Here is a 22231-nt window from a genome sequence, read left to right as displayed (position 1 = left end):
AACCTCACAATTGGGAACTTAAAAGTAAAATACAATCGTTCCTGTGTTCCATCAGCTGGAAGTATTTGTTTTATGCAAAAATTTTTTTATCATGTCAACATAGTTAATCTAGGTGAGTTTGTTTCTTGTTTAAAAGGTGAGAACTGACGTCACAGTCTAAACTCCACTGCCACAGTAAACCAGAAATGTCAACAGAAATGTGATATCATATGCAATAGCGTCATGGTTTGAAAAACCACTAAAAGATGCAAAAGATACTCCCTTTGTTACTGTTTATGTAAAGTGACATGTAAGAGAGGGTGCACTGAAAAAATATCAAATATATACATGGTAGAAATTTTATTTGAGATATTACAAAATAGATCACTTAGGGAAAAAAGTTTCACAAATCAGTATTTATAAAAATTTTAAATTTTAAAGTAACTTTTTTCAAATCTTGCAAATATTGAGACACTTTAAGTTTGATCACTATCTTGTTAGTCTCACACACTTGAGTTTGCATATATACTTTCATCCACCTCATGCTGAGATAGGCTTCAACCTTCTCCCTAGAAGAGTTAGATAACCTATTTCACACTCCATCCCTGAGGGTCTGAGAGTATATGCTTGTATATCCCTCATAGAGAGCTCCTCACATACTCCAACAACTAGGGTTACAATCATGCATATTGTATTTGTCCATAATGACTGTTGCTCAGTTCTTGCTTTGCTGTCAGGAGTTTGCATGCTGGTTGAAGTAAAAGAATTTCCCATAGATGTGATGTGTGATATGATAGTAATGACAAAACTTTAACAAAATAACTAAAAATGTTAACTTTTAATGTTAGAGTGACATTACATTACTACCTGCTGCGTGTTTTACATCGCTATCGTAATTGTGAATAATAACACCAAACGTGACATAATTCCAGTATGAATCCCTCCGACACACACACACATGTGCACACCAAATATCTTAGTGTGTTAGGCTTAGCTGTTGGTGTTACGTGTTTCACTGCTTGTTTTAGAAGCTGGGTATTCAGTCTTTCTCAAAGACATCACGAACCACAGGAAGATGAAGAAACCTGCGAGAGTCAAAGGAAAGAAAACGAGATGGAGAGTGTTAAGAGAGGAGAAGGGGGGAGATGGTCATGCAAATCATGCAAATGCCTCTGATGAATAACAAAACAGACAGGACAACGCTACATTCTAACTGTCTCAGCTTACTGTTTATCAGTGTACAAATAGTCAGGTAAAAATCCTGTGTAAACAAGCATGTGTTTTACTCTTTTGCACTATTTGTAGTGTGAAATGGCCAGTGGTGGAGGAAGTATTCAGATTCTTTACTTAGGAAAAGTACCAATACAGGAATGTAAAAATACTCCATTACAAATAAAAGCCCTGTATGAAAAATCCCACTTAAGTAGAAGTAAGTAATAAGTATTAGCAGCAAAATGTACACAATGTATTAAGGTAAAAGTACTTGTTTCATCCACCACTGAGAATGGCTTAAATGTAGTTTTTCCTGACAGCAGTGTAACCTTATTGTGCAACAGAGATTGGTATCATCAACTGTTAATGTTATGCTTAAAAGTCCAGAGACTTTGGCCATTTATTATCTTAGCCAAGTTAAATTGTGCAAACACATGTGTAGTAATGCAAAGACTTGTTATGTGTGTCTATCAGTAGTGATGGAAGTAACACAAGCATGTACCACATCCTGAATCTTCTTGAATGTAACATGAATATACTCCCCTCATTTTTAAACATAATGTATTCTACAGATTTGCCTCATATAACCCTTTCTGTCATGTTCACAGTAACATCACCACAGAATAGAGTTGAAGATGAGGAAGCGGGCTGTGCGGACCTTGCAGTGAGTTCAGGATGGAGAAGGCGTAGAGGCCAGGAGTGGTAAGGTCGCCGAATGAGAAAAAGATCAGACCCCAGGTGATGCCAAGCAGAACGGAGACTCCCAGCAGGGTGCAGATGTCTCGCTTGGCTCTGTCACGTTGAATCTGCCCAAACTTGCAAAATATAGTGCAGTACGACACATTAGCAGGTCATAGACAATCAGAAACACCAAAACTGCTTTTCATCACAGATCATTGCCCAGTGAACTTCACCAACGAGTCTAGAAAACTCCAGCTGTGTGGAAGCACATTTATCTTTTCCAGTTTATTTAAAATGATAAATATAAATATTATGGCATCACTTTTTAGGGGGCTTTCCATGAGAGACAGTAGTTCACATATGCAGACTGTATGCACAACCATGATTTAAATGAGCACATATTAAACAAATTTAAAAGACATGAATGACATCCAGTGACCATGAAGGTGCATCAAAACAAGAACAGCAAAGTGCAAAGAGTGAGGATTGGCCCGTACCTCTTTGTGATGGCGAAGACTGACAACACGTCTGACTGTCACCACTAACATTATCAGGTTAAAGACAAACACCAAGCTGTACACCCCCACTGTAGTTACCATCTTCACTGTGGTATTGCCTATATAGCATCTACAAACAGAGGGAGTGGGGGAAGTCAAATATAAATTAAAAAGTTATATTTATAGTTATATTTATACAGCACATGCAAGACACTTATTGAAACACTCAGTTAATTATTAGCCTTATTTGCATGTGCTTGCAATTTTTGTTCCTTCTCTCTCTTACATTTTGGTGCTGTTGGGGTCAGAGAAGTCGAGAGGAACACGGCCATAAGCGTCTCTGTCTATGATGACCACCAGGGCCACAATGACTGCAGGAATACCTACAACACAACGATGAGGTAAGAATTGATCCTTTCATGTAAGGGTTCAGTCACAACTTCAGCAACTGAGGCTTACACTCACTTGCCAGTTTATAAAGCTAATGCAGCCTAATAAACTAGACCTGCAATAAATCCTACCTTCATGAAGGTTATGATGTTCAGTTTTTATTGAATCTGGTTCAGAAAGGTGATCATTTATTTTATGGTCATTTTTGGAGGCTGTAGTTTGTGTTTTTAGATTATACTGAGATGCGTCTAATATTCTGTATATCCCATCCCTATAAATTAGGGAGACTAAATATTTGACCACAGTGCTGCAGAAGTTACTACATACAAAGTAAAAAACCTTCTCTACATATTTGCTTTATTCAAATGATGTGACTTTACTCACCCCAGCCCACCAAGCTGAGTTTGAGCAGATATTTCCGTACGTAGATGTTGAAGACTCTGACTAAGAGAAGGTAGAGGTGGAAGCCCTCCACAGCCATCCAGCTGAAGGTGGCCAACAAGGAGTAGTGAAGGCAAAGTGCCATGTAAAGACAAAACCCACTGGAAGACAGTGCTGCCACTGTTTTACTGGGGAGGAAGTGCAGGTTGAGGAGGATCAGGGCAATGGCGAGGTTGATGTGGACCTTCATAGAGACATCTGAACGGGCCTTTCTGTCAGACAGAGGACAATTGGCCTGTGTTATTTGCTAAAAATGAGCAGATTTCATGGGTATGTCAAGGAAGTAAAGAAGGAAGGACAGAAGTATTCTATTGAAAATAAGGTCATACAGACTGGAGGTAGGATGGAGGGATGGATGAAAGAGAAAAAAAGGAGGGATAATATTCAAGAAGAAGAAATTGCATGAAATAATATTGTGATAAAAGTCATAAAGAAAGAAAGAAATTAAGCAATACCTGGATATAGAAGAAAATAGTGGAAAAGAGTCAAACAAGGGAGGGATAAAGGACAAAGCTGAGATGGGTGCCATCCACCAGGGATGAATAAACAACCTTTTTGAGAAGAAGAGCACAACGGTGATGACGAGGGCAACGAGCGAAATGCTGCAACCAATTAGAGTGATGTAGCCCAGGGCCTTCTTGTCTGCAGGTGAGGTGGAAGCTGAAACCTGTGAAGGAAATACACAAGATTCTTCTCTTGATAAACACATTTCTATAATCACATTTAGTGACTTATACTACTTATATTATACACTTCTTCTACTCAACTATATTTCAGGAAATACGGTACTCCAATACTGACAACTAAATGTAAAGGAATGTATGTATTGACAACTACTGATTAGGATTTACAAGAGACTTTTAAAATACAATTTTATTCATGCTCCCTAAAAGTACATGCCGAAGCTAAAATTGGCTCCACTTCCACTGGCTTTAACATTCAATTGCTTCTTACATATTAAGGATTGGTAATAATAATCCCATAATAGAATAAATAGAATAACAAAACACCTTTGTGCATCTGATTACTTCTACTTTTGATACTTTTACTTCAGTATTCCAGAATATTTTGCTGATAATATGTTTGTAATTTTATGTAAGTTTTTTTTTTTAAATTTTGGATATTGGTACATTTACTTGAAATCAGTATGGCTTGTATTTATTTATTTTACATTTGTGTCATGTTTGGCAAGTCATGGCAGTCATAGGCTGTATACTGTAGTTATTTAGGAAAATAACCTGGAAACTATTTTCATAATTGCTTAGGCAGCAAAACTGCCCGGAATTCCCTAATTTCCAATTTGAGGATTTGGGGATGTTCTCTGTTGTATTTCGCTGTAAACTGAATATATTTGGGTTTTAAATTGTTGGTCAGAAAAAATGTCATGGGTATTTTGTAACTATTTTCTGGCATTTTTATTTTTTGACATTTATCAGTTAATTAAAAAAGTAATCGACAGATTAATTGATAATGAAATGAATTCTTAGTTGCAGCCCTACATGGATGGAAACATATAAAACAGTTTCAGATGCTTTCCTACTGTATGTGCAGTCTCACTAAGCTTCCAACTACTCTGCTGTGATTATCTCTCTATAGTTAAACGTCATATGATGAAAAAGGCCATTCCTACCAGGAGCACGGCAAAGTATGTGAGGTGGTTACAGGAGCAGGTGATGTGACTCTGACCACGTTCCCACAGTGTTCGGCAGCCAGAGTCGCTGTAGTCTGATAAGTCAGACAAAAAAACAGATGTACATGTTGATCCATTACACAAATGTTACTATCATATTTGAATTAACTTGCTTTGCAGAGACCACAAAACCACAAAAAATACAGCATTATTTCCATAGATGTGATATTTAGTTACTCACCCTTTGTTGAAAAATTAAGGAACATACAAATGGGTTTTTCAGTCTCCTGTGATGCAGCAATATACCAAGTTTACATCAAGTTTATAGACATATTTTCATGATTTTAACTAACATGAACTGTGCGAAAGACACAAATTTATGTATGAGTTGATGATAACACAAGGTTACAGAAGGTAAGGTTATAGCAAATGATAAGTATAATGAAGTTTTAGTTACGTTTACACCCGCAGTAAGATTCATGGTGATGTTGACACGCTCGTGTAGTCCCGAAATATTCTTCTCCCGCACACTCAGGCCAACCAGTCTCCCCTCATACAGCTTACCCTTTTTGCCCTACAGTATAACACACATTCAATCCATTAGTTTGACAATTTATCCAAGACAATTATTAGGTAAAATGTTGTCATTACTTGAAGTATCTTGACTGTGATTAAGGAAAAAGCCATCCAGTGCTTCTCTTAGACTGCCAGATAGCACCAATCTTACAGGAGCTGTCCAATGCATGTTTTGGCATTTTATTAAATTGTTGTTGTAGTTTATCGACGTACCCATACTACAAATTAATTTGTCTCAGTAATCGACCATTTTGGTTTAAAATGGTCCCTGCTTGTAACTGTAATAATATGATACACCTAAAATGGTTCTTTGACAAAAATAAATAACACAATGTGCACAATGGTATTCACATTATACTAAAATGAATGGAAACCAATGGGTGCCTGTAAGTATGATTTGAAAATAGGCAGCAGTAATGTAAACATATACATTTTGGCCATTACTCCTGTTTGTTATGATAATATTTTACTCACTAGCTTGATTGTGTGTGCAGTTTAACTCAAGAGATCAGGCAGCTTTCAAATAAATTGCTGTTTAACCCAATTATCAAAAACTTTTATATGAGCGTGAAAAAAAGTGGATGTCTATGAAATGAGGAATTTAAAATGTGTGAATTTAAAAAAATCTAAAGATTTTTTATGAATCCTAATTGGACCTAAATCATGCAGATGGGATACAGTACAAAATGAATATATATAAACAGTCACTGGCCACTTAATTAGGAACACCTGTGCAATCTAATGCAATCCAATACAACAGCTCTGCTATAAATTCTACATTTAAGAAGCTTATACATCTTCAGATGTTGTTGACATTGTCAGGAAGGTGATAATTCTACTTTGTTTAGTGGTGGTGGTGAACTAGAGTGCATTATATTGAATTGTGTTCCTAATATTTTGCCTCCCTCATGTATGTTAATCGAGTGGACAAAATATTAGGAACACAATTCAATATAACGCACTCCAGTACACCACCACCACCCACCACCACTAAACAAAGTAGAATTATCACCTCTCTGACAATGTCAACAAAATCTCAAAATGTATAAACTTCGTAAATGTAGAATTTATATATATAGACTGTAGCCCTCAGATTATTTTTTCTACTCTATTTTACATTTAAAAAAGTGTAGTCACTGACCCCCATTTTTTCATGGCAGGTAATCATGCAGAACACAACCGTGTTGCGTGATTTAATGTCCAACTCACTCGGCAGCTGAACACTCACTGTGCTGTTGGTGACAGCCGTCTCTGTCAGTGCCTATATATCAGAGACACAGAGCCAAAAACAGGAAGTGAACGATTGCATGTAAATATTCGTCATAGAATGACGCAACTCTCACAGCTACATTTGCATCGCACATCAACATTGGGTAAAGAATTTGAATTTGCAAACAAGGTTGCAGTCAGAAGGTCTGGGTTCAAAGATTCAGCTTGCAGAAGTATAAGCAGAAGTCACTGTTCTACAGCTGACACTTACCTCTGACAACCTCCCTGTGGAAGGGTCGCACATACAACTATTTAGTATGAAAAGTAATATGATGTAATTGTGTAGTAGTTGTGTAGTCCTGGTAATGATTAGTTATTGGTGTAAAAATAATGTTGGTGATTCTACATGAGAGCATTCAATACTTCAGATATACTCAACCACTCCAAAAAAATGTATATTTGAGGAAGATATCTTGTTCATATAGCATTGTCCTGCCAGCCTGCATTTCACAGTTTTCAGAGTATGTACACTGGAGGCTTCAAGTTTCCACATCACACTTGTGTTAGTTGAATACCCGACCATGATTCTAATCTAGTTGTGATGTCACCAAATCCTGCTTGTAGGTGCACATCTTAAAGTCAGATTTAAGGTCGGTACAAATTAACTTTTGCTCTTTAGTAGATGAATATGAAAACAGTATTTTACTGTCAAACTCTGCACATACATCATTCTGCACAGTGAAGCTCAAACATCTAAGTAAAGTAACAATGAGCAAAACAATTTTTTTAAAGGATGGAGGCTTTAAATATAGCCTTACCTTAGTCTCATTGGCATAAATGTTGAGACCGTTGAACCTGTCTGTGGGTTTGTAGAGGACAGCTGTAAAAAGATTGACGGATATGGATGTAGTCTCATGCAACTCTGTTTTCTCTATAACCTTTTCGAACGATTCCATGGCTCTTGTGGGAAAAGACAAGAAAGTATTAACATACATCTGTGTGCTGTCGTTTTCCTGATCATAAATCCTGTGCCACACAATGCCTTAACTTAAAATTTCATCAGATCATAAATATCGCAACAGATATAAAAGGTGTTTTATTGTATATAGCATCTTTAAAATGTTTACTCGATACTTTTGTTGACGTCCCCTTGTTCCAAAATGTCCGTTGCATCTCTCATGCAAGACTCAGTATCTTGAACACCTGTATAATAAATTAAAGATTTACTGATTTTTAAGATAGACACAAATAGCATAATTCCAAAAAAATGCACATTAATGTCCCTCACTTGGGCGTTCACAATTGCAGTTCTCAAATATCGTAGAACAAAGCTCTTGATTATTTTCAAGGGTCTGAGACACCAAAGACAGGATCAGCCAGCAGAGGAACCACCACTTCATCCTGTTTAATGTCACCACACATACAGAGAATTCATTTAGAGCAAAAAAACATTTTTTTATTGAATGGCAGAGAAATAGACATTTAATCTGATTAGACACTGGATCTTAAGTGATGAAGGTCAAACAGACTAAATCGTTGTAAGCTAATAAAATATTCCAGCAGTAAGCGAGTCAGAGTGAGGGAGTTCTTTCTTTCCTTAATCATAAAGCACTGACATTTGGTAGTTTCTCCTCTATTGATATCATGCTGTTTCAGTGAGAAGTAATCCTAGTGTTGCTATTATAGTCTACATACATGTCCCTCGAGCACAGCCCTGTATTCTTTGTATTCAGAGCTTTTATCAACCATTCACTGCAGTGTTATGACAGAATTCTAAAACTGGGTGATTTTGTTCATGTTGATGTTGATGGTGCGACAGATTCTGTGACTCTGGGACTGCTTTAGCTTTCATATTCTACAGACTTCAATCAGCTTCTCAATGTTTCTATTAGTAGACTGAGCACATAGGCGATCCACAACTCTTGCGCTGATGCTGTTCTTTTTTGCATATTCTTCTGTGTGTCATTACTTTCTGATAGTAACCAGGAAAGGAAACAGACACCATTTTCTTAACTCTAACGCGGCAGATTACTTTATATCTATATTTCACAGGAATCCTGCGTTAATTTAAAAAAAAAAAAAAGTATTTGTTGTAATGTAGTTGATGTTGATTTGCTAAACAGAGTAGCATATTCTCTTAAGTCTACTACATGTGCCCTTGACCTCATGCCATAGCAGCTTTCTCAAAAGATATAGGTTCACAATTTTTCAAGTCTGTCTTAAAACAACAGTCAGATGCTCATATGAAGACTGAAAGAGGTTTTCATCACTGTAATCATTCCTCCTGTTCATACTGGCTATTAAAAGATCCCCTTCAAATGCACTTTCAATGTTAGTGATGGGGGCCAAAATCCACAGGCCATGACCTCATGCCATAGTAGTCATTATGTAAAAAGATGCATTTAAAAAGTTGATCTGAAGCTTATATGAGGCTCCAGCAGTCTGAGTTAGTCATATCAAGTGGATATCTGCCACATTTACAGTCTTTTTAGCATCAAATTACCTCTTTGTGTTTCCTCATTCAGTGTTTCCGTGTTGAGCTGTGATGGAAGTATAGTAACAAAAGGAGGGACTTTGGCACTAAAAAGACTGTAATGTCGAAAGATATCTACTAGATTTGACTCATTTGGATGGCTGGCACTTCATATTTGCTTCAGATAAACCTTTAAATACATTTTTGTACAGAGGGAGGCTTGTGGATTTTGGCCCCCATCACTTACATTGTTGAGTGCATAAAGGGATCTTCTAATGGCCAGTATGAAGAGGAGGAATAATTATGGCAAGAAAAACCTATTGCAATGTTTATTTGGGCACTTTATTTTAAGAAACCCGTCTGTTATGGCAGTCTTTGAGTGCTTGTCAGCAGAACTACAGTAGTGTACATTATCATCCTCTCTCTACAGTCTGCTTTGCTATGGCCTCTTTTGAAGAAAAGCACTCCAAATGCCAGAAACATTAATGACTTTAATTTTTCCAGCTCCGTGGTTTTGAGCAAAATGCTTAAGAAACTGGTTCATCTTCAGCTGTCTGACTTTAGGGGCTCCAACACTACAGTATATCTCTATGTGAAAATAATTCAATCTGGACTACATTGTTTCCTTTGGGGAGTTATGTTCAGAAAGAGTAAATGTTCCGTGTGGTGTGAGGTTCAGTCCTGGGGCCCCATTCTTTTCTGCCTGTACATGCTGCCATTAGGTTCTAATATCCACAAATAATGAAATATGTTTCCACTACTGTGCAGACAGCACGTAGCTCTATTCTGCTTCAACTGGTGACATCAGCCCTGTCAACAGTTTTGTAAATTTAATTTCAGAAATTGGTGATTGAATAGCTTAAAGATTATCTCTGTGTTGTTTTTAATGTTCCTATTTTTGCATCTATCTTTGTATGTGTATTTTTGTCTTCTGTGAAGTACATTGTTTTGCATCTTTTTGTATAAAAGTTTTATTTATTACTGTTACTCGTATTAAAATGTGTGTAAAACATTCAAGCCTTACACACTCACACAGAGAAACATTTATGAATCTCAAGACAACAGCAAGTATATTTACACAAGTCACGTCTGTAGACTTATTTAAATAAGCAATAGATACTTCACAGGTCTTATATCAGCATCAATATAGATAGCGAAACAAAGTGGCTCTGACCAGAAGCAAAACGTAGCCTACCTCTGTATGTTTCTGAGTCCGTGTAGAAAGTCTGAATAGAGAGCACAGCTAATGTGACAGCAGTGAGGAAAGCTGTTGAAATTATAACGCTTTGCGGGAAGTTGAAAAAAAAAAAACAGACAAACATGTAAATTACATTGTGAGGTAAAAAGAGGAAGCAGAAACAGACAGAAAGCTAAAAATACCTTCTGTAACTCCTCTGTGCCACTGAACCTAAAGTAAACATGGACTCACATTAAATCATTGATAAAGACTGGCTGGATACTGCATATACATTCTTTATACATTAAGTCCTAAATTGTGGTTTTGTTTAGAAGTCAGGTTAACCTAAATTTCATGAGAGGTCATTGGTCCGTATATTATCTTTTAGCTGTATGTCACTTCTCCTACCTACAGAGGGCAGTAGCACATAAAAAATCAAGTAAAACAAGGCACATATGATCCCCCCTCCCCCTCCCCCCCACTCTGTTATTACATGAATGAAAGTCAAAACCAAATCAGAGAAGAATCAGTAACTGTTAAATCATATTAATGGGCAAAAACTTGGATGGCATCTCCTCGTAGCGTGGTCAACAAATCTGCATTCCACATGATTATCTGAATCTGTATTGCAAGTCATATACTTCTTACTCCCATACTTTGTATCTCTCTATTGTGAAATTCAATAAAACAAATTCCCCCCAACATATCTTAATCAATCTCACACACATGTGCCATTAACTTGTTTTTATTTTTTAAGATAATTAAGAATAAAAATGAAATGCCTGAGTCAGCAGCCATTTGACTTGAACTTCTGTTTAATTCTAATACTCATATGTGTTTATGGGCTCACCTGTAGCTTGTGACACTGTACAGGAATCCCATGGCTGTGTGTGTATGTGTGTGTGCTACACATTATGCTTTATCCATCAGGACGTTTACGAGCTAGGCGTGCAGGTGGCCTATGTGCCAGGTGGTCAGCACGGGATAAAGACAAGACAAAGACAAAGCTTGATCCTTACTTTCTCTCTTTTAAACTTTATCATCATTATTTATCTATAATCTATTATTTCTACTTTTTAGCATCTTTCTTGCTATTTCTGCCATTGTTTTTATATATTATCTATATTTTCTTTACATAATGTAGGATTTAAATTCTCTTGTGACTGGGATGGTGTGTGTGGATTTATGAATGTGAGCATTATTATTTCCTCAGTTTACCAACTAAAGAATAAAAATGAAATACATCTTTTTTTTTTTTAATCATTTGTCAGGATGGGGTCTGTTAGCGGGGGGATTTCCCTGTATTTGGTTGGTTGATGCCATGACAGTTGAGATGACAAGTGGTGATGGATGTTAGCCTCTGGGGTGATGAACTCTCATACACTGCTCACCTGGATACAAAGTGCCCACTGAAGCATAATGACTCACACACAGCAGGTGTTGTTACTCATTATGACAGAGTGGGAAAACCTGGCTCTGTTTTTTAAATGTAGCATTTTAAATTGTCAGCAAAGGTGGTTACTTACTAAACTATTGGGATGGGGATTTCCACGCTGTAAAAGTCCTACGTTTAGCAAAATGATCTGATCTACTGCCGCTTTTTGCCTTGATCACACATAGAATTGCTTTAAAATGTTAAACCTTCTTGTGTTTTTATTTGTAGATCTAAGACACAAGCTGCGAGACGTGAGAATTTACAACATGCACTGATGCACAAATATTTAGCAGAAGTGCTGTAGGGAGGTTTTACCAGCAACCTTTGTGGATGATCATTAGACAATAGCACCACTTCCCTTGTAGTGACCTCAGGCTACAAAGATCAGTGAGCTGATAGGGATCTATAGACATGTCTCTAGGCAGTCTTCATCACACAGAGACAGAGGAACTGAGAAGGATTATCTAAGGAAGTACGACCAATCTCTGCTGTCCGCGGTGACGACAGGTGCTTCCCCCTGACCTAGCCAAAAACAAACAAACACACAAAAAATTACCTAATATGCAAAAAAATATGATGCACTTAATACACTTATTGCTTATACACATTGCGAATAATGGAAGTGAACAGACGTACAATAGATGCAACTGGAAAGATAAGAGTGTAAGCAATGAATGAAACTTACAGTAATAAAAATCTTACACTGGGTTAATGAATAGTGAGTTTATGGTCACCTTATCTCACATAGTGTCTTATCAGTGCTTTCCAGTTATATTCAGATTATTTGCGCGCGCGCGTGTGTGTGTGTGTGCCTGCATGTGTGTGTGCGGTGTGTATGTGCATGTGTGTGTGGCGGAATGAAACTCACAGTAATTACAATCTCATTCTGGGTTAATGAATAGTGAGTTTATGGTCACCTTATCTCACATAGTGTCTTACCATTGCTTACCAGTTATATTCAGATTATTTGCGCGCGTGTGTGTGTGTGTGTGTGTGTGTGTGTGCATGTGTGTGTGGCTGAATGAAACTTACAGTAATAACAATCTCATTCTGGGTTAATGAATAGTGAGTTTATGGTCACCTTATCTCACATAGTGTCTTACCATTGCTTTCCAGTTATATTCAGATTATTAGCGTGCGTGAGTGTGTGTGCGCGCGTGTGTGTGTGTGTGTGTGTGTGAGAGAGAGAGAGAGAGAGAGAGAGAGAGAGAGAGAGAGAGAGAGAGAGAGAGAGAGATGTAGTCTGTCACCTCTTTGTGATGGAGCTATAAAACACAGGGGGGGAGGGTCATGTTTGCTCCTTCTCCTCCCCTCCCCACTTCCACCTCCTGGCTCCGTCCTCATTGTAGTGGTCAGCTCCTTATGTCAGAACACAGGGACGATGCCGGAAACTGTACCTTCAAAATAAAATGAAATTCATGTATATGTACTAGTAGCTTGCAGAGTTTTACTCTTTTAAGAGTTTTAGATGACTTTTTTAGAGACTTTGCCATTTTTAGGTTGATTGGATTGTCATTGCTGGTAGAACATATTACATACATTGTTTGGGCCTTTTATAAAGAGTACGGTCTTGACCTGCTCTATGTGAAAAGTGACTTGAGATGACTTTTGTTGTGATTTGGCGCTATATAAATAAAAATTGATTGAAGTGATTGATTGATTGATTTTATGTGCTGTTGATATTTGTGAGGGACACAGAGAAACTGTTGTGAGGGAGAACATGTCACAGGTTTTGATTGGAGAAGAAAAGCAACTGTGTGTATTGGTTGAGTCATTAGCCGTGTTTTGATTGCAGTCAGGACGTATCAGAAAACTCACCTTTTATTTTGAGTGTGGACCGGAACACATCTTTCACCGCATTGTGGTACTTGACGGTAGCATGTGTCCACGTTAGGCACCGAAACACCCGAACAGCCGATCACTGTCCGTCCTGCTCCGGTAGGGAGACAACGCACAGACACTGACTCAGGACAGGACCCATCGCAAGTAGCTAAGTGTCGGCTTCCGAGAAGATTTCCGCCGGGAAAAGGGAGAAACTGGATTTAAAGGGCTAAAAAAAAAAAAGAAAAACGTCAAATATAATTTTGACAAGAGAGGTCGCGATCTTTCAGCTACGACACTGCTTGAAGCGACTGCTGAAGGACTCGGTCAAGTGCGGTGAACTTTGTGCTTATGATTTGTTTGCAGTTTGTAACTTTCTCAGGGTAAATTTAACTGCACTTCATTGGGCATTATTATTCAGAGAGCCGATTATTAATCCACTGGATTTGAACATGTGAGCAGTAAATGCTTCACTAGTGGGTTTCTGCGGTAGATGCTTATAGTGGACACTGCTGAAAACGTTGTAAAGTGCAATTTCAAGGTGGCTAATTAAGGAGCGACTTTGAAGTTGATTAAATGAGACATTTTATCTCTGGTGGGTACAGACAACAGAGCACAGTACATAAAGATAGGTAGGTGAGACGGCCTGTCAACGGAGCAGAAAAACTACAAGGGGAAAGCTGTTTGGACCCACAGGCTCACATATGAGTGAGGACAACTCACCGACATTTATGGAGGGTCTGTTTGTAAAGGGGCTCTGGCTGTAAATCTGAAAATGGAGCTCTCTCTTCCAGGATGCAAGTTGTAGGCGCATTTAGCTAGTTTTATTACAGCTTTTCATTTGGTCTTTTACCTCGTAAAGCAGCAATAGCACGAGAGAAAACTCACAAAAAGACATATAACGTCGTATTACGCCGCGGACCATGATGGCCTCCTCCTCGCGGGACAGCTGCCTCTGGTTGCTCTGGAGACGGACCCTCCTCGCGCTGTGGCTGTGCGCGCTCGGGGCTCGTGGAGCGGAGGATGATAGCACTTTCAACGCAGAGGTAAAAACAAAAAAACCGACATACACAAGATTGCTCCTTACTTACTGACAGAAACCAACTCAGAAGCAGCAGAGGGTAGAAGTGACTCTTAAATATCGAAGTAAATTAAACTTTATCTCTGCACTCTTCAGAAATGACTGAAAGACGTGGAGTTAGTTAGTTCACTGTGGAAGCAAACAGTACCGCAGCCCTTGCTCGTGTCAGATAAACTCAAATAACCACATAACAGTGCTGTTCATATGCTATTCTTCTGGTGAGAAATATAATTCCTCATAGTTAAGTTTATAGCTGCTATGAGAATTTTTGTTGTGAATGGTAATTTTTGTGTTTGCCAATTTAATTAACCGACATGAAGGCATGACTGTACCTATGCAATAGCTTCAAACGTGACCCAGCCAATCAGAATTGAGGCAATCTGTCCGGTGTACAACACCTGCTTTATATTACTCATATCAATTACTTTATTTTGTATGTTTGTTATATTTGGTTAGCAAAGTATGTTAACAGGCAGGTGTACAGTCTATAAAAACAAGATCTTTTGCACTGCAGGTGTATCTAAACATACAATGGTTCCAAAAATCTTCTCGTGACAATTCACAATGTATCATCCCCCTGTCACACCACCTCTTTCAGTAGGACATGTTTTAGGTAAGATGTTTTGTTCTTCTGGCCACCATCCATCACACCATCTCAAAGACCCTTCGTGGTCTCTGGACCCTTTTTAAATAATACCTGTGCTATAATCTAGGAACCCAGTCCCCCAAACGTAGGTAAATGGACAGACACACACAAAAGTAAAGCATTACACTAATACTCATGGACACTGATTTTAACTTCAGGAGCCATTATTTAGATGAACTATTTGGAATCAAACTTGTTTATTTGAGTAATCATCACAATACAGACCAGAATCAACATGCCCAGTTGGGTGTTTCCTCTTGTCCAGTTATTCTTTGTCATGCTTAAAATGTTTTTTTTTTCTCTGACCCCTTAACCGCCAAGGACACTCATACACATTTATTCTGTGTTTACTTAAGTGTGGAGACGCCAAAGTGTGCCAAAATGTAAAGAACCAGCCCCCTTTTGTTCTTGTTACACCAGTCCAGCTTCTATCCAGCACATTTGTTTGTTTTGTGGGACAATTAACGAGATAAGAGCGAACCTTATACCAATAAGCAGGTGATTAGTGGTAGAGCTGTTGATGCTGTTTTTGTGTGTTGTTTGACAGAGAGAGACACAGACAGACACAGATCTCCCGGTCATTAGAGGTGAGCTTGCATTACCAAAGTCAGTGACCGGGGGGGGTCTGGTTGCCAGTCAGGTTACAACACATTCTGATGGGGTATTAACATAGTTGTAGTGTGTGTGTGTGTGTGTGTGTGTGAGTGTGTTTGCATGTGCCAATGTGTTTTACTGAGACAAGAGACAGAGGGTTTACACAATGCGTGGACTGATGAGCAATTCCTAAACACTTGTTGCCAAATGTGTGTCAGCTGAAAGAGTAACAATTGCATTTAGGCTCGGGCGGTATCTTTTTTTTCATACCTTCCTGACATTTCACCAGGGTATACAGTATATGACGGTATTTGTGTTGAAAAAAACAAACAAACAAAAAAAAAACAAACCAAAAACGTAAAAGCTGAGCTGCTCATGAAAGAAGTCGTCGTAGCATGTATGACATTGTCTAGTGGTGATGCGTGGGTCAGAGATTTTTAATACCTGCACTCACCCGACTCGTTATGAGAGCCTGACCTGCAAAAATATGCATCAATCAACCGCCCGAACCCGACCCTCAGACCGCCAACTGTGCAGAAAAGACGTTATGAACATGAGCGCTTAGGTAGAAGCACAAGATAAAACAATTAACACTGTCTCTTACTGTTCATCCGGTACCACAGCGGAGAAATGACTGAATAAATGTCAGGAACAAACTGACTGAAGGCCAGAAGATGAATATCAGCTCAAACAAAGAAAAGTCTTGCAAGTTTTATTCGGCACAAACATAACAAGACACAAATATCTCATATTTTGGCTAAAGTTTTCAGCAAAGTTATAAACTCTCAATCACTACTTCTGCAGTCTTCACTTCCTGCAGAGTCAACGAGCGGAAATACAGACAGCGTCACATTTAGTGTGTATACATGAATGCTCTACACAAGGATCTCTCCGAAAAATATAGTGCTTCTGTGCACCTTGGACACAATGCTGTCCTACTTTATTGATGGTTACTGTTCAAGCAGAAGTAAATTTGGGCTGCACAACTGACTGGAGAAGAAAGGCTTGACAGCTTCCCTAACAGGATGTTCTGGTGAAAATCTAAGATGTTGTTGCAAAGAAATGAATGTCCATGATTTTCAAGAAATATTTTTTGTCTCCCTCTGTGTTTATTTTACTGGAGAGCTATTTACTTAATAACATCAACATATTACAAAGCGTTTTGACAGGCGCAAGGGACTGTCCTCTTGAAAACCTGTCATTTTAAAGTGCATGAGTGTTTCATTATAACAAGTAGACGATCATTAAAAGTGAAATGATTGAAACAGTGTGATAGTTGTAGGACTGCTTTTATTTAGAAGCTGCATCAGTTTTCACTGAGGTGACCAGGTGAGAATGGGTAAAATTCAGGACAGGGGAGTTGGGATGGGTGGGTGTGGTCATGTGACCATAGTGGGTGTGGTCTACAGTACATTACAGTCAGGGGTGGATTCACAAAAGGATTGCGCAGCTATTGTGGCTGCTAAACCTGCACAAATTAGACAAAAATAAACCGTGTAATTCACAAAGCTCCCGCAAAGGGTGAAGTGCACCACAAACTACACTGCCAAGCAAATAGCATCTCGATGCTTCTTTGCTATTTGCAAAGGAGCATGCTATGTTTGGTGCGAATAGCAAATGAGCCTCATTGCAAAAACAGTCTAATTCACAGAGACCAGCGCTAATAGCCACACACAGTTAGAGTGAAATTATTAGCATCTTCAGAGGGTTGGTGGTAACTGAAGCAATCTCGCTCTCTATCTCTCTTTCTTCAAATCAACCTTGTGCGGCTTGAATGACATTGAATTGATATTGAATGATATCAAGGGGGGAATCTTCAGTCAGATATTGGGGGCGGGATCATGTAGGTATGGGATGGTAGGCTTAGCTTAGGCTACGTAAAAATAAAAATGTCCTGACAGCACTGATGGAGCTCAGGATTCATCCATAAAGGCTACTTTATTACAAACAATCCCACTGTATAAACCTGGAATCTGTGTGTAACAGCTGATCTGTGTGGATGTGTAGCACAACACAGAACATTAATGACCGTCAGATCCTGACAGATCCAGTGTTAATGAAGTTACCGCTGCTGTGCTGCTGTGCTGCTGTGCTGCGTGTGTAAATGCACACAGCCTCTTTCTCAGTTTGGAGACGCACTTATCGTTTCAGCTACTGTGTGATGCTGCAGCCAGCTGTGACACACAGCCAGCTGTGGGCAACTAACAGAACATCAGTACTGATGTTTCCTCGAAATCCTTGATACATTCACTGACACTGAAACAACGTTATTGTAAGATTATTGTAAGATTCAGACATTAATTTAACACTCTTCAGACCTGCCTGAGTCACATTCATCGCTGTATTTTGACATTTGCCTTTTCAGTAGATAATGTTAGAGATGTGAAATACTAGAGAACTAACAGAAGCAAAATACATGAAAGTTGGTTTGTGATTGTGGAGAGCTGTGTGTGTGTGTGCATATCTCTGTTAATTAAATACATGCAATTTGAGGTTTTGTGGAGATATATAGAGAAATATGGAGAAAAGTCTGAAACACTGTAAACTGCTCCACTCACTCAAACAGATGCAAAACAAGGGCAAATTGCACTCAGCTGCAAACTTTATGGGAATGTCGCTGCAAATGATGTGCAATTCATGGTGCTGCAGCGGCCACAATCCATTTGTGAATCGTGTTAATGAACAATAAAACTTATGAAAATCAAAACTCGACGCTAAAATGTATCATTTTTGTTCATGGAGTCAACTGTCTGTCATTAAGAAAAAGAAACACAGTGACTGTGTTGTCTGGAACAGTGTGTAAATAGTGACATAAAATCCATTTTGTTTTATCCATTTCATCAGTGCGGTGCCTATCACATCTGTCTGCATGACACACATCTCAGATCACTCCTCTGTGGCTGCCTGCTGCTACGCTAAGCAAAACTTTGGTTTAGTCTAATTTCGGTGAGAAACAGGACAGGGTTCGGGATTCGGGACAACTGTTCATGATTCGAGCTATCCCGAATTTTTCAGGCCGTCTGGTCACTTATTTTTCATTACATGCTTATGAGTATATGCACTTAGGCCTATAAATTTTAATGTCAGTGGTCAGGATGCTTGTTCCATGCTGATGTTGTTGTGTTGCCTTGGAGGAAATTATAACGAGCACCTGTCTGCCTGTAGCTCTCCATCTGACTAGTTCATATGATTTTAATGTGAACTGGCAGGACAGATAGGAAGTGTATGCATTGTTAGCTTATGTTAAAATATCTCATATCCGTTAGATTAAAATGAGACTCTAAGTGTTACTTGATGACTAGTCATGCTGCCTGATTGTCGATTGGCCCACTGATCTGTCTTAACTAACAACTAAACTTAATGACAGGGGAATGAAACGCTGCTTTTATGAAGTCACAGTCGGTCATATCTGTGTGGATGATGACGTTTTTCAAAAAGCACATTGCACAGTCTGAACAGGGATTGAAGAAACATTCATGTGTGAGCAGAAAATAGCACATAAAGTCTATTTCTTGAAGGTGGAGGACAGGCAGAGGAAGACAGAGTGAGTCTTGATCAACAAAATCAACATATCAAAGGACCATGCATCTGTTAAACAAATCCATAAAGTGTTGGAACTACATTAAATACATCTACTGTAGAGTTTGACTTGGCTGAGACAACTCTGAGACTTCAACTCCTACTCTGTCTGGACAAAAATGATGAAGTGGGAGGTTAGAAGAATGAGGGGAAAGAGAGGGATTATCTACGTGTGTGTGTGTGTGTGTGTGTGTGTGTGTGTGTGACAAGAATCTGAGAGATTTAGATTGAAAAAGAGAAATGTCACAGCAACCACCAGAAGAAAAAAATATGATGGAGTTATATATGAGAGATGGAAAGAAAAGACAAAGATGGCGAGAGAAAGTTGACGGGGACGGTAGCGGCCAGCCTCAGCTGTGCAGCATGTGATGGCTGAATGTGACAGCTGTTCTCTAACTGGGACACACACACACACACACTGTACACACAGGCATGCTGGGCCTGGGACTCGGAGGCATCTTAGGAAATACAATGGACCCTCTTGTCTAGAGAGAGGGAGCTGTGAGAGCTTGTGAGAAAAAAACTTGCGAATATGAGCAAAAGAGGATGAGAGAGCGCAGAAAGACACACGGACACGATAAGAGACAGGTTGTGCGGGGACAAAGCAAAGAGTCCGCAACAGCTACTTGTGGCTAAAGCGGAGTAAAAGTGGTGAGGGGTGGGATAATAAGTGGCTTATTGCAGCACATAACTAGACAACTTCCTCAATCCATATCCTCTTTGTATCCATGTAATCTGCAACGTGCCGTCTCTTCACATTCCAGCCGCTTCCCCCCTTGCTCCCCTGTGATTGGCTATCATGTGTGTGGATTATTGTCTCACATGCAAAAAAAAAAAAAAAAAAAAAGAGACACTTCTAATCTTTTTGACTCTAACCTCACCGTATACGTTATAAAATGTTCAAATTGAAGAAATTAAATTCTTCCCTTCCTCCTCTCTGTCCGTCTCTCTTGCTCTCTCGCTCCTCCATTTACTCATCCATCCTCTTGGTAGGACTTTAAGGGGGCGGGGGGGGGGGGGGTAAGAGATGGCAGCAGACCAAGCCTCGGAATAAAAGCTCTGTTAGTATCTTGGCTGACATTGTGGTGGAGTCACACACACACACACACACTCACACTCACACTCCTGGCAGGTTTTACAACTCCTTGTATATTGCTGGGTCTGGTTTTGGCAGGTAAGCTCAAGGACTCTCTGAAAGACCATTTAATAGAAGAGGTCTAGCGTACACTAACACACACACACACACACACACACACACACACACACAAACAAGCCTTCCCCTATTCCTCCTGTTGTCTAAGACTTATTTTGTATTCAGCCCAGCTGATGAGGGAAGGTGAGCGGCCAGACTGAAGCACTTTACCATTTTAGAGGATGGGGGGTGAGGGGTGGCAGGGGTTCATATGCCTCCATAGATCTTCCAAACAGCACTGCAGCTCTGTCCTTGTACCCAACTACAGCCTGCTGTAAATACTTGCTGGGATGGGACAGAGAAAGAGTTTTTAAGATACACACACCCATAGACCACACAAAGATACAAACATCAACAGACAGGAAGGCATTTCCCTTTTTCATAAAGTCCCATCACCGCAGCAACGACTAGTGAGGAAATGGCTGGAATGTGAGGAGATGTATGTTGGAGATTGCACATAATAATAGCTTTTTTTTTTATTATTATTGAAATTCAGATATGAATTGTAATTGTAGATACCCACAGTGTCAGTGTTGTGGTTAGATGACCATTAGTAGCATTTCTTTGTTTTTTTATCTCCAGACAGTATGAAATATGAGCAACATTAGCCGACATGAGAGGAAAATCAATACTGCCCATCACTAATCAGTTCTTGAAAGATTTGTTGTCTCTTGTGAACATGTTTTTTTGTCATTTAAGGAAATTGATTTTCTTCAACCCATCGAGTGGAAACTAACTTATTATGATTTGCATTTCAGTTTTTGACAGAACAGTTGAATGCAGAGGCGGTCGTTCTAAGGAAATCACATCGATGCTTTTAAAACTCCTCAGTAAAGCAGCAGTTACGGTATTGTGTAACAGTGAAGCCAATGTAAGCTGAAGTCACTTGAAAGAGATGAAAGGAGTGTTTTGTGAACACTGCCATCTGTTCCTCAACTGTGTTTTTGTGTGTGTGTGTGCGTGTGTGTGTGTGCGTGCAACAGAGGGAGAGAATAGGACAAAGTTAAGATAGTTTCAGGAAGTGCATATTTGTGCTTGAGTGTGTGTGTGTATTTGATTGTGTGTCAACGTGTTTGAAGCCTCCTTATCTAAAGGCAGAGGTGGGTCAGGGTCATGTCCAGTTCAGCCTTCACTCTGCCTCTTCCTGCTCCTACACACACACACACACACACACACACACACACACAGATACAGATACACACAAAACTGCTACAGCCAGTGCAACCACTGCCAGAAACAGAAGATAAGAAAGAGAAAGGAAATAATGAAAGAAAACAGCATTGAGTGGTATTCTTCTTTTTGCAGTTCTATACAAAATAAAATAAAAGGTGTAAATAACAATAGAAATGATAGAAAAAATAGAAAAAAAGTGCTGGAACAAAAGACCTAATAACCTCACCTCTTACTGAAGCAGCTTTTCTGTACAAATGTGTTTGGGGTAGTGACACAGAGGTGAAACAGGTTTTAAAGGTTTGAGCTCCTCAGGCCAAGTGCTCCACAGCCTGCAGGCTCCAAAACTTCTGCTCTTTATCCTTGACCTCCTGATGGCCAGTGGATAGACGATAAAGACACGAGGCCTCAGGTGTGACTCACTGCACTGCACCTTTGACGTGCACGT

The 22231-nt window shown here is 39.2% G+C and overlaps 2 protein-coding genes across 5 annotated transcripts in view; one reads left to right on the top strand and one right to left on the bottom strand.

Moving 5' to 3' along the window:
- Positions 1-324: 324 nt before the first annotated feature.
- Positions 325-13606, bottom strand: LOC121897390 (adhesion G-protein coupled receptor G5-like). 4 transcript variants are annotated; one of them, XM_042411821.1, is made up of 16 exons: positions 13519-13606; positions 12951-13097; positions 10284-12222; positions 7904-8016; positions 7743-7818; positions 7434-7575; positions 6548-6667; positions 5288-5404; positions 5072-5117; positions 4831-4925; positions 3752-3867; positions 3144-3412; positions 2656-2752; positions 2370-2499; positions 1850-2006; positions 325-1064 (listed from the first exon to the last, which is right to left on the bottom strand). In XM_042411821.1, exons 4-16 carry the CDS (start codon positions 8013-8015, stop codon positions 970-972), a joined length of 1572 nt encoding a protein of 523 aa, XP_042267755.1. In that variant the 5' UTR covers position 8016; positions 10284-12222; positions 12951-13097; positions 13519-13606; the 3' UTR covers positions 325-969. The 4 variants fall into 4 exon arrangements, with proteins under 4 accessions (XP_042267755.1, XP_042267766.1, XP_042267782.1 ...); XM_042411832.1 differs by having other exon boundaries at positions 7434-7495; positions 7750-7818; XM_042411848.1 differs by lacking the exons at positions 10284-12222; positions 12951-13097; positions 13519-13606 and having other exon boundaries at positions 7434-7495; positions 7904-7994.
- An 835-nt stretch (positions 13607-14441) lies between these two features.
- mmp15b (matrix metallopeptidase 15b) overlaps positions 14442-22231 on the top strand; it is a 29822-nt gene continuing 22032 nt past the window's right edge. Inside the window, exon 1 of the mRNA XM_042411807.1 lies at positions 14442-14567. Coding sequence (XP_042267741.1) covers positions 14445-14567 — 123 coding nt within the window. The 5' untranslated portion in view covers positions 14442-14444. The remainder of the gene's footprint in view (positions 14568-22231) is intronic.

Source organism: Thunnus maccoyii, chromosome 1 (genome assembly GCF_910596095.1).
Source record: "Thunnus maccoyii chromosome 1, fThuMac1.1, whole genome shotgun sequence".
NCBI classification, from domain to species: Eukaryota; Metazoa; Chordata; class Actinopteri; order Scombriformes; family Scombridae; genus Thunnus; species Thunnus maccoyii.
This window is presented reverse-complemented; position numbering and strand designations above follow the sequence as displayed.

Bases quoted from the DNA above. Each gene is read 5' to 3' on its own strand.
- LOC121897390 (XM_042411821.1), bottom strand. From the start codon at position 8,015: ATGAAGTGGTGGTTCCTCTGCTGGCTGATCCTGTCTTTGGTGTCTCAG. The intron at 5,118-5,287 runs GTAACTAAAACT...GCTGCATCACAG, and splicing joins ATCTTACTGCGGGTGTAAAC to GAGACTGAAAAACCCATTTG. The intron at 2,500-2,655 runs GTAAGAGAGAGA...CTCTGTTTGTAG, and splicing joins GACCCCAACAGCACCAAAAT to ATGCTATATAGGCAATACCA.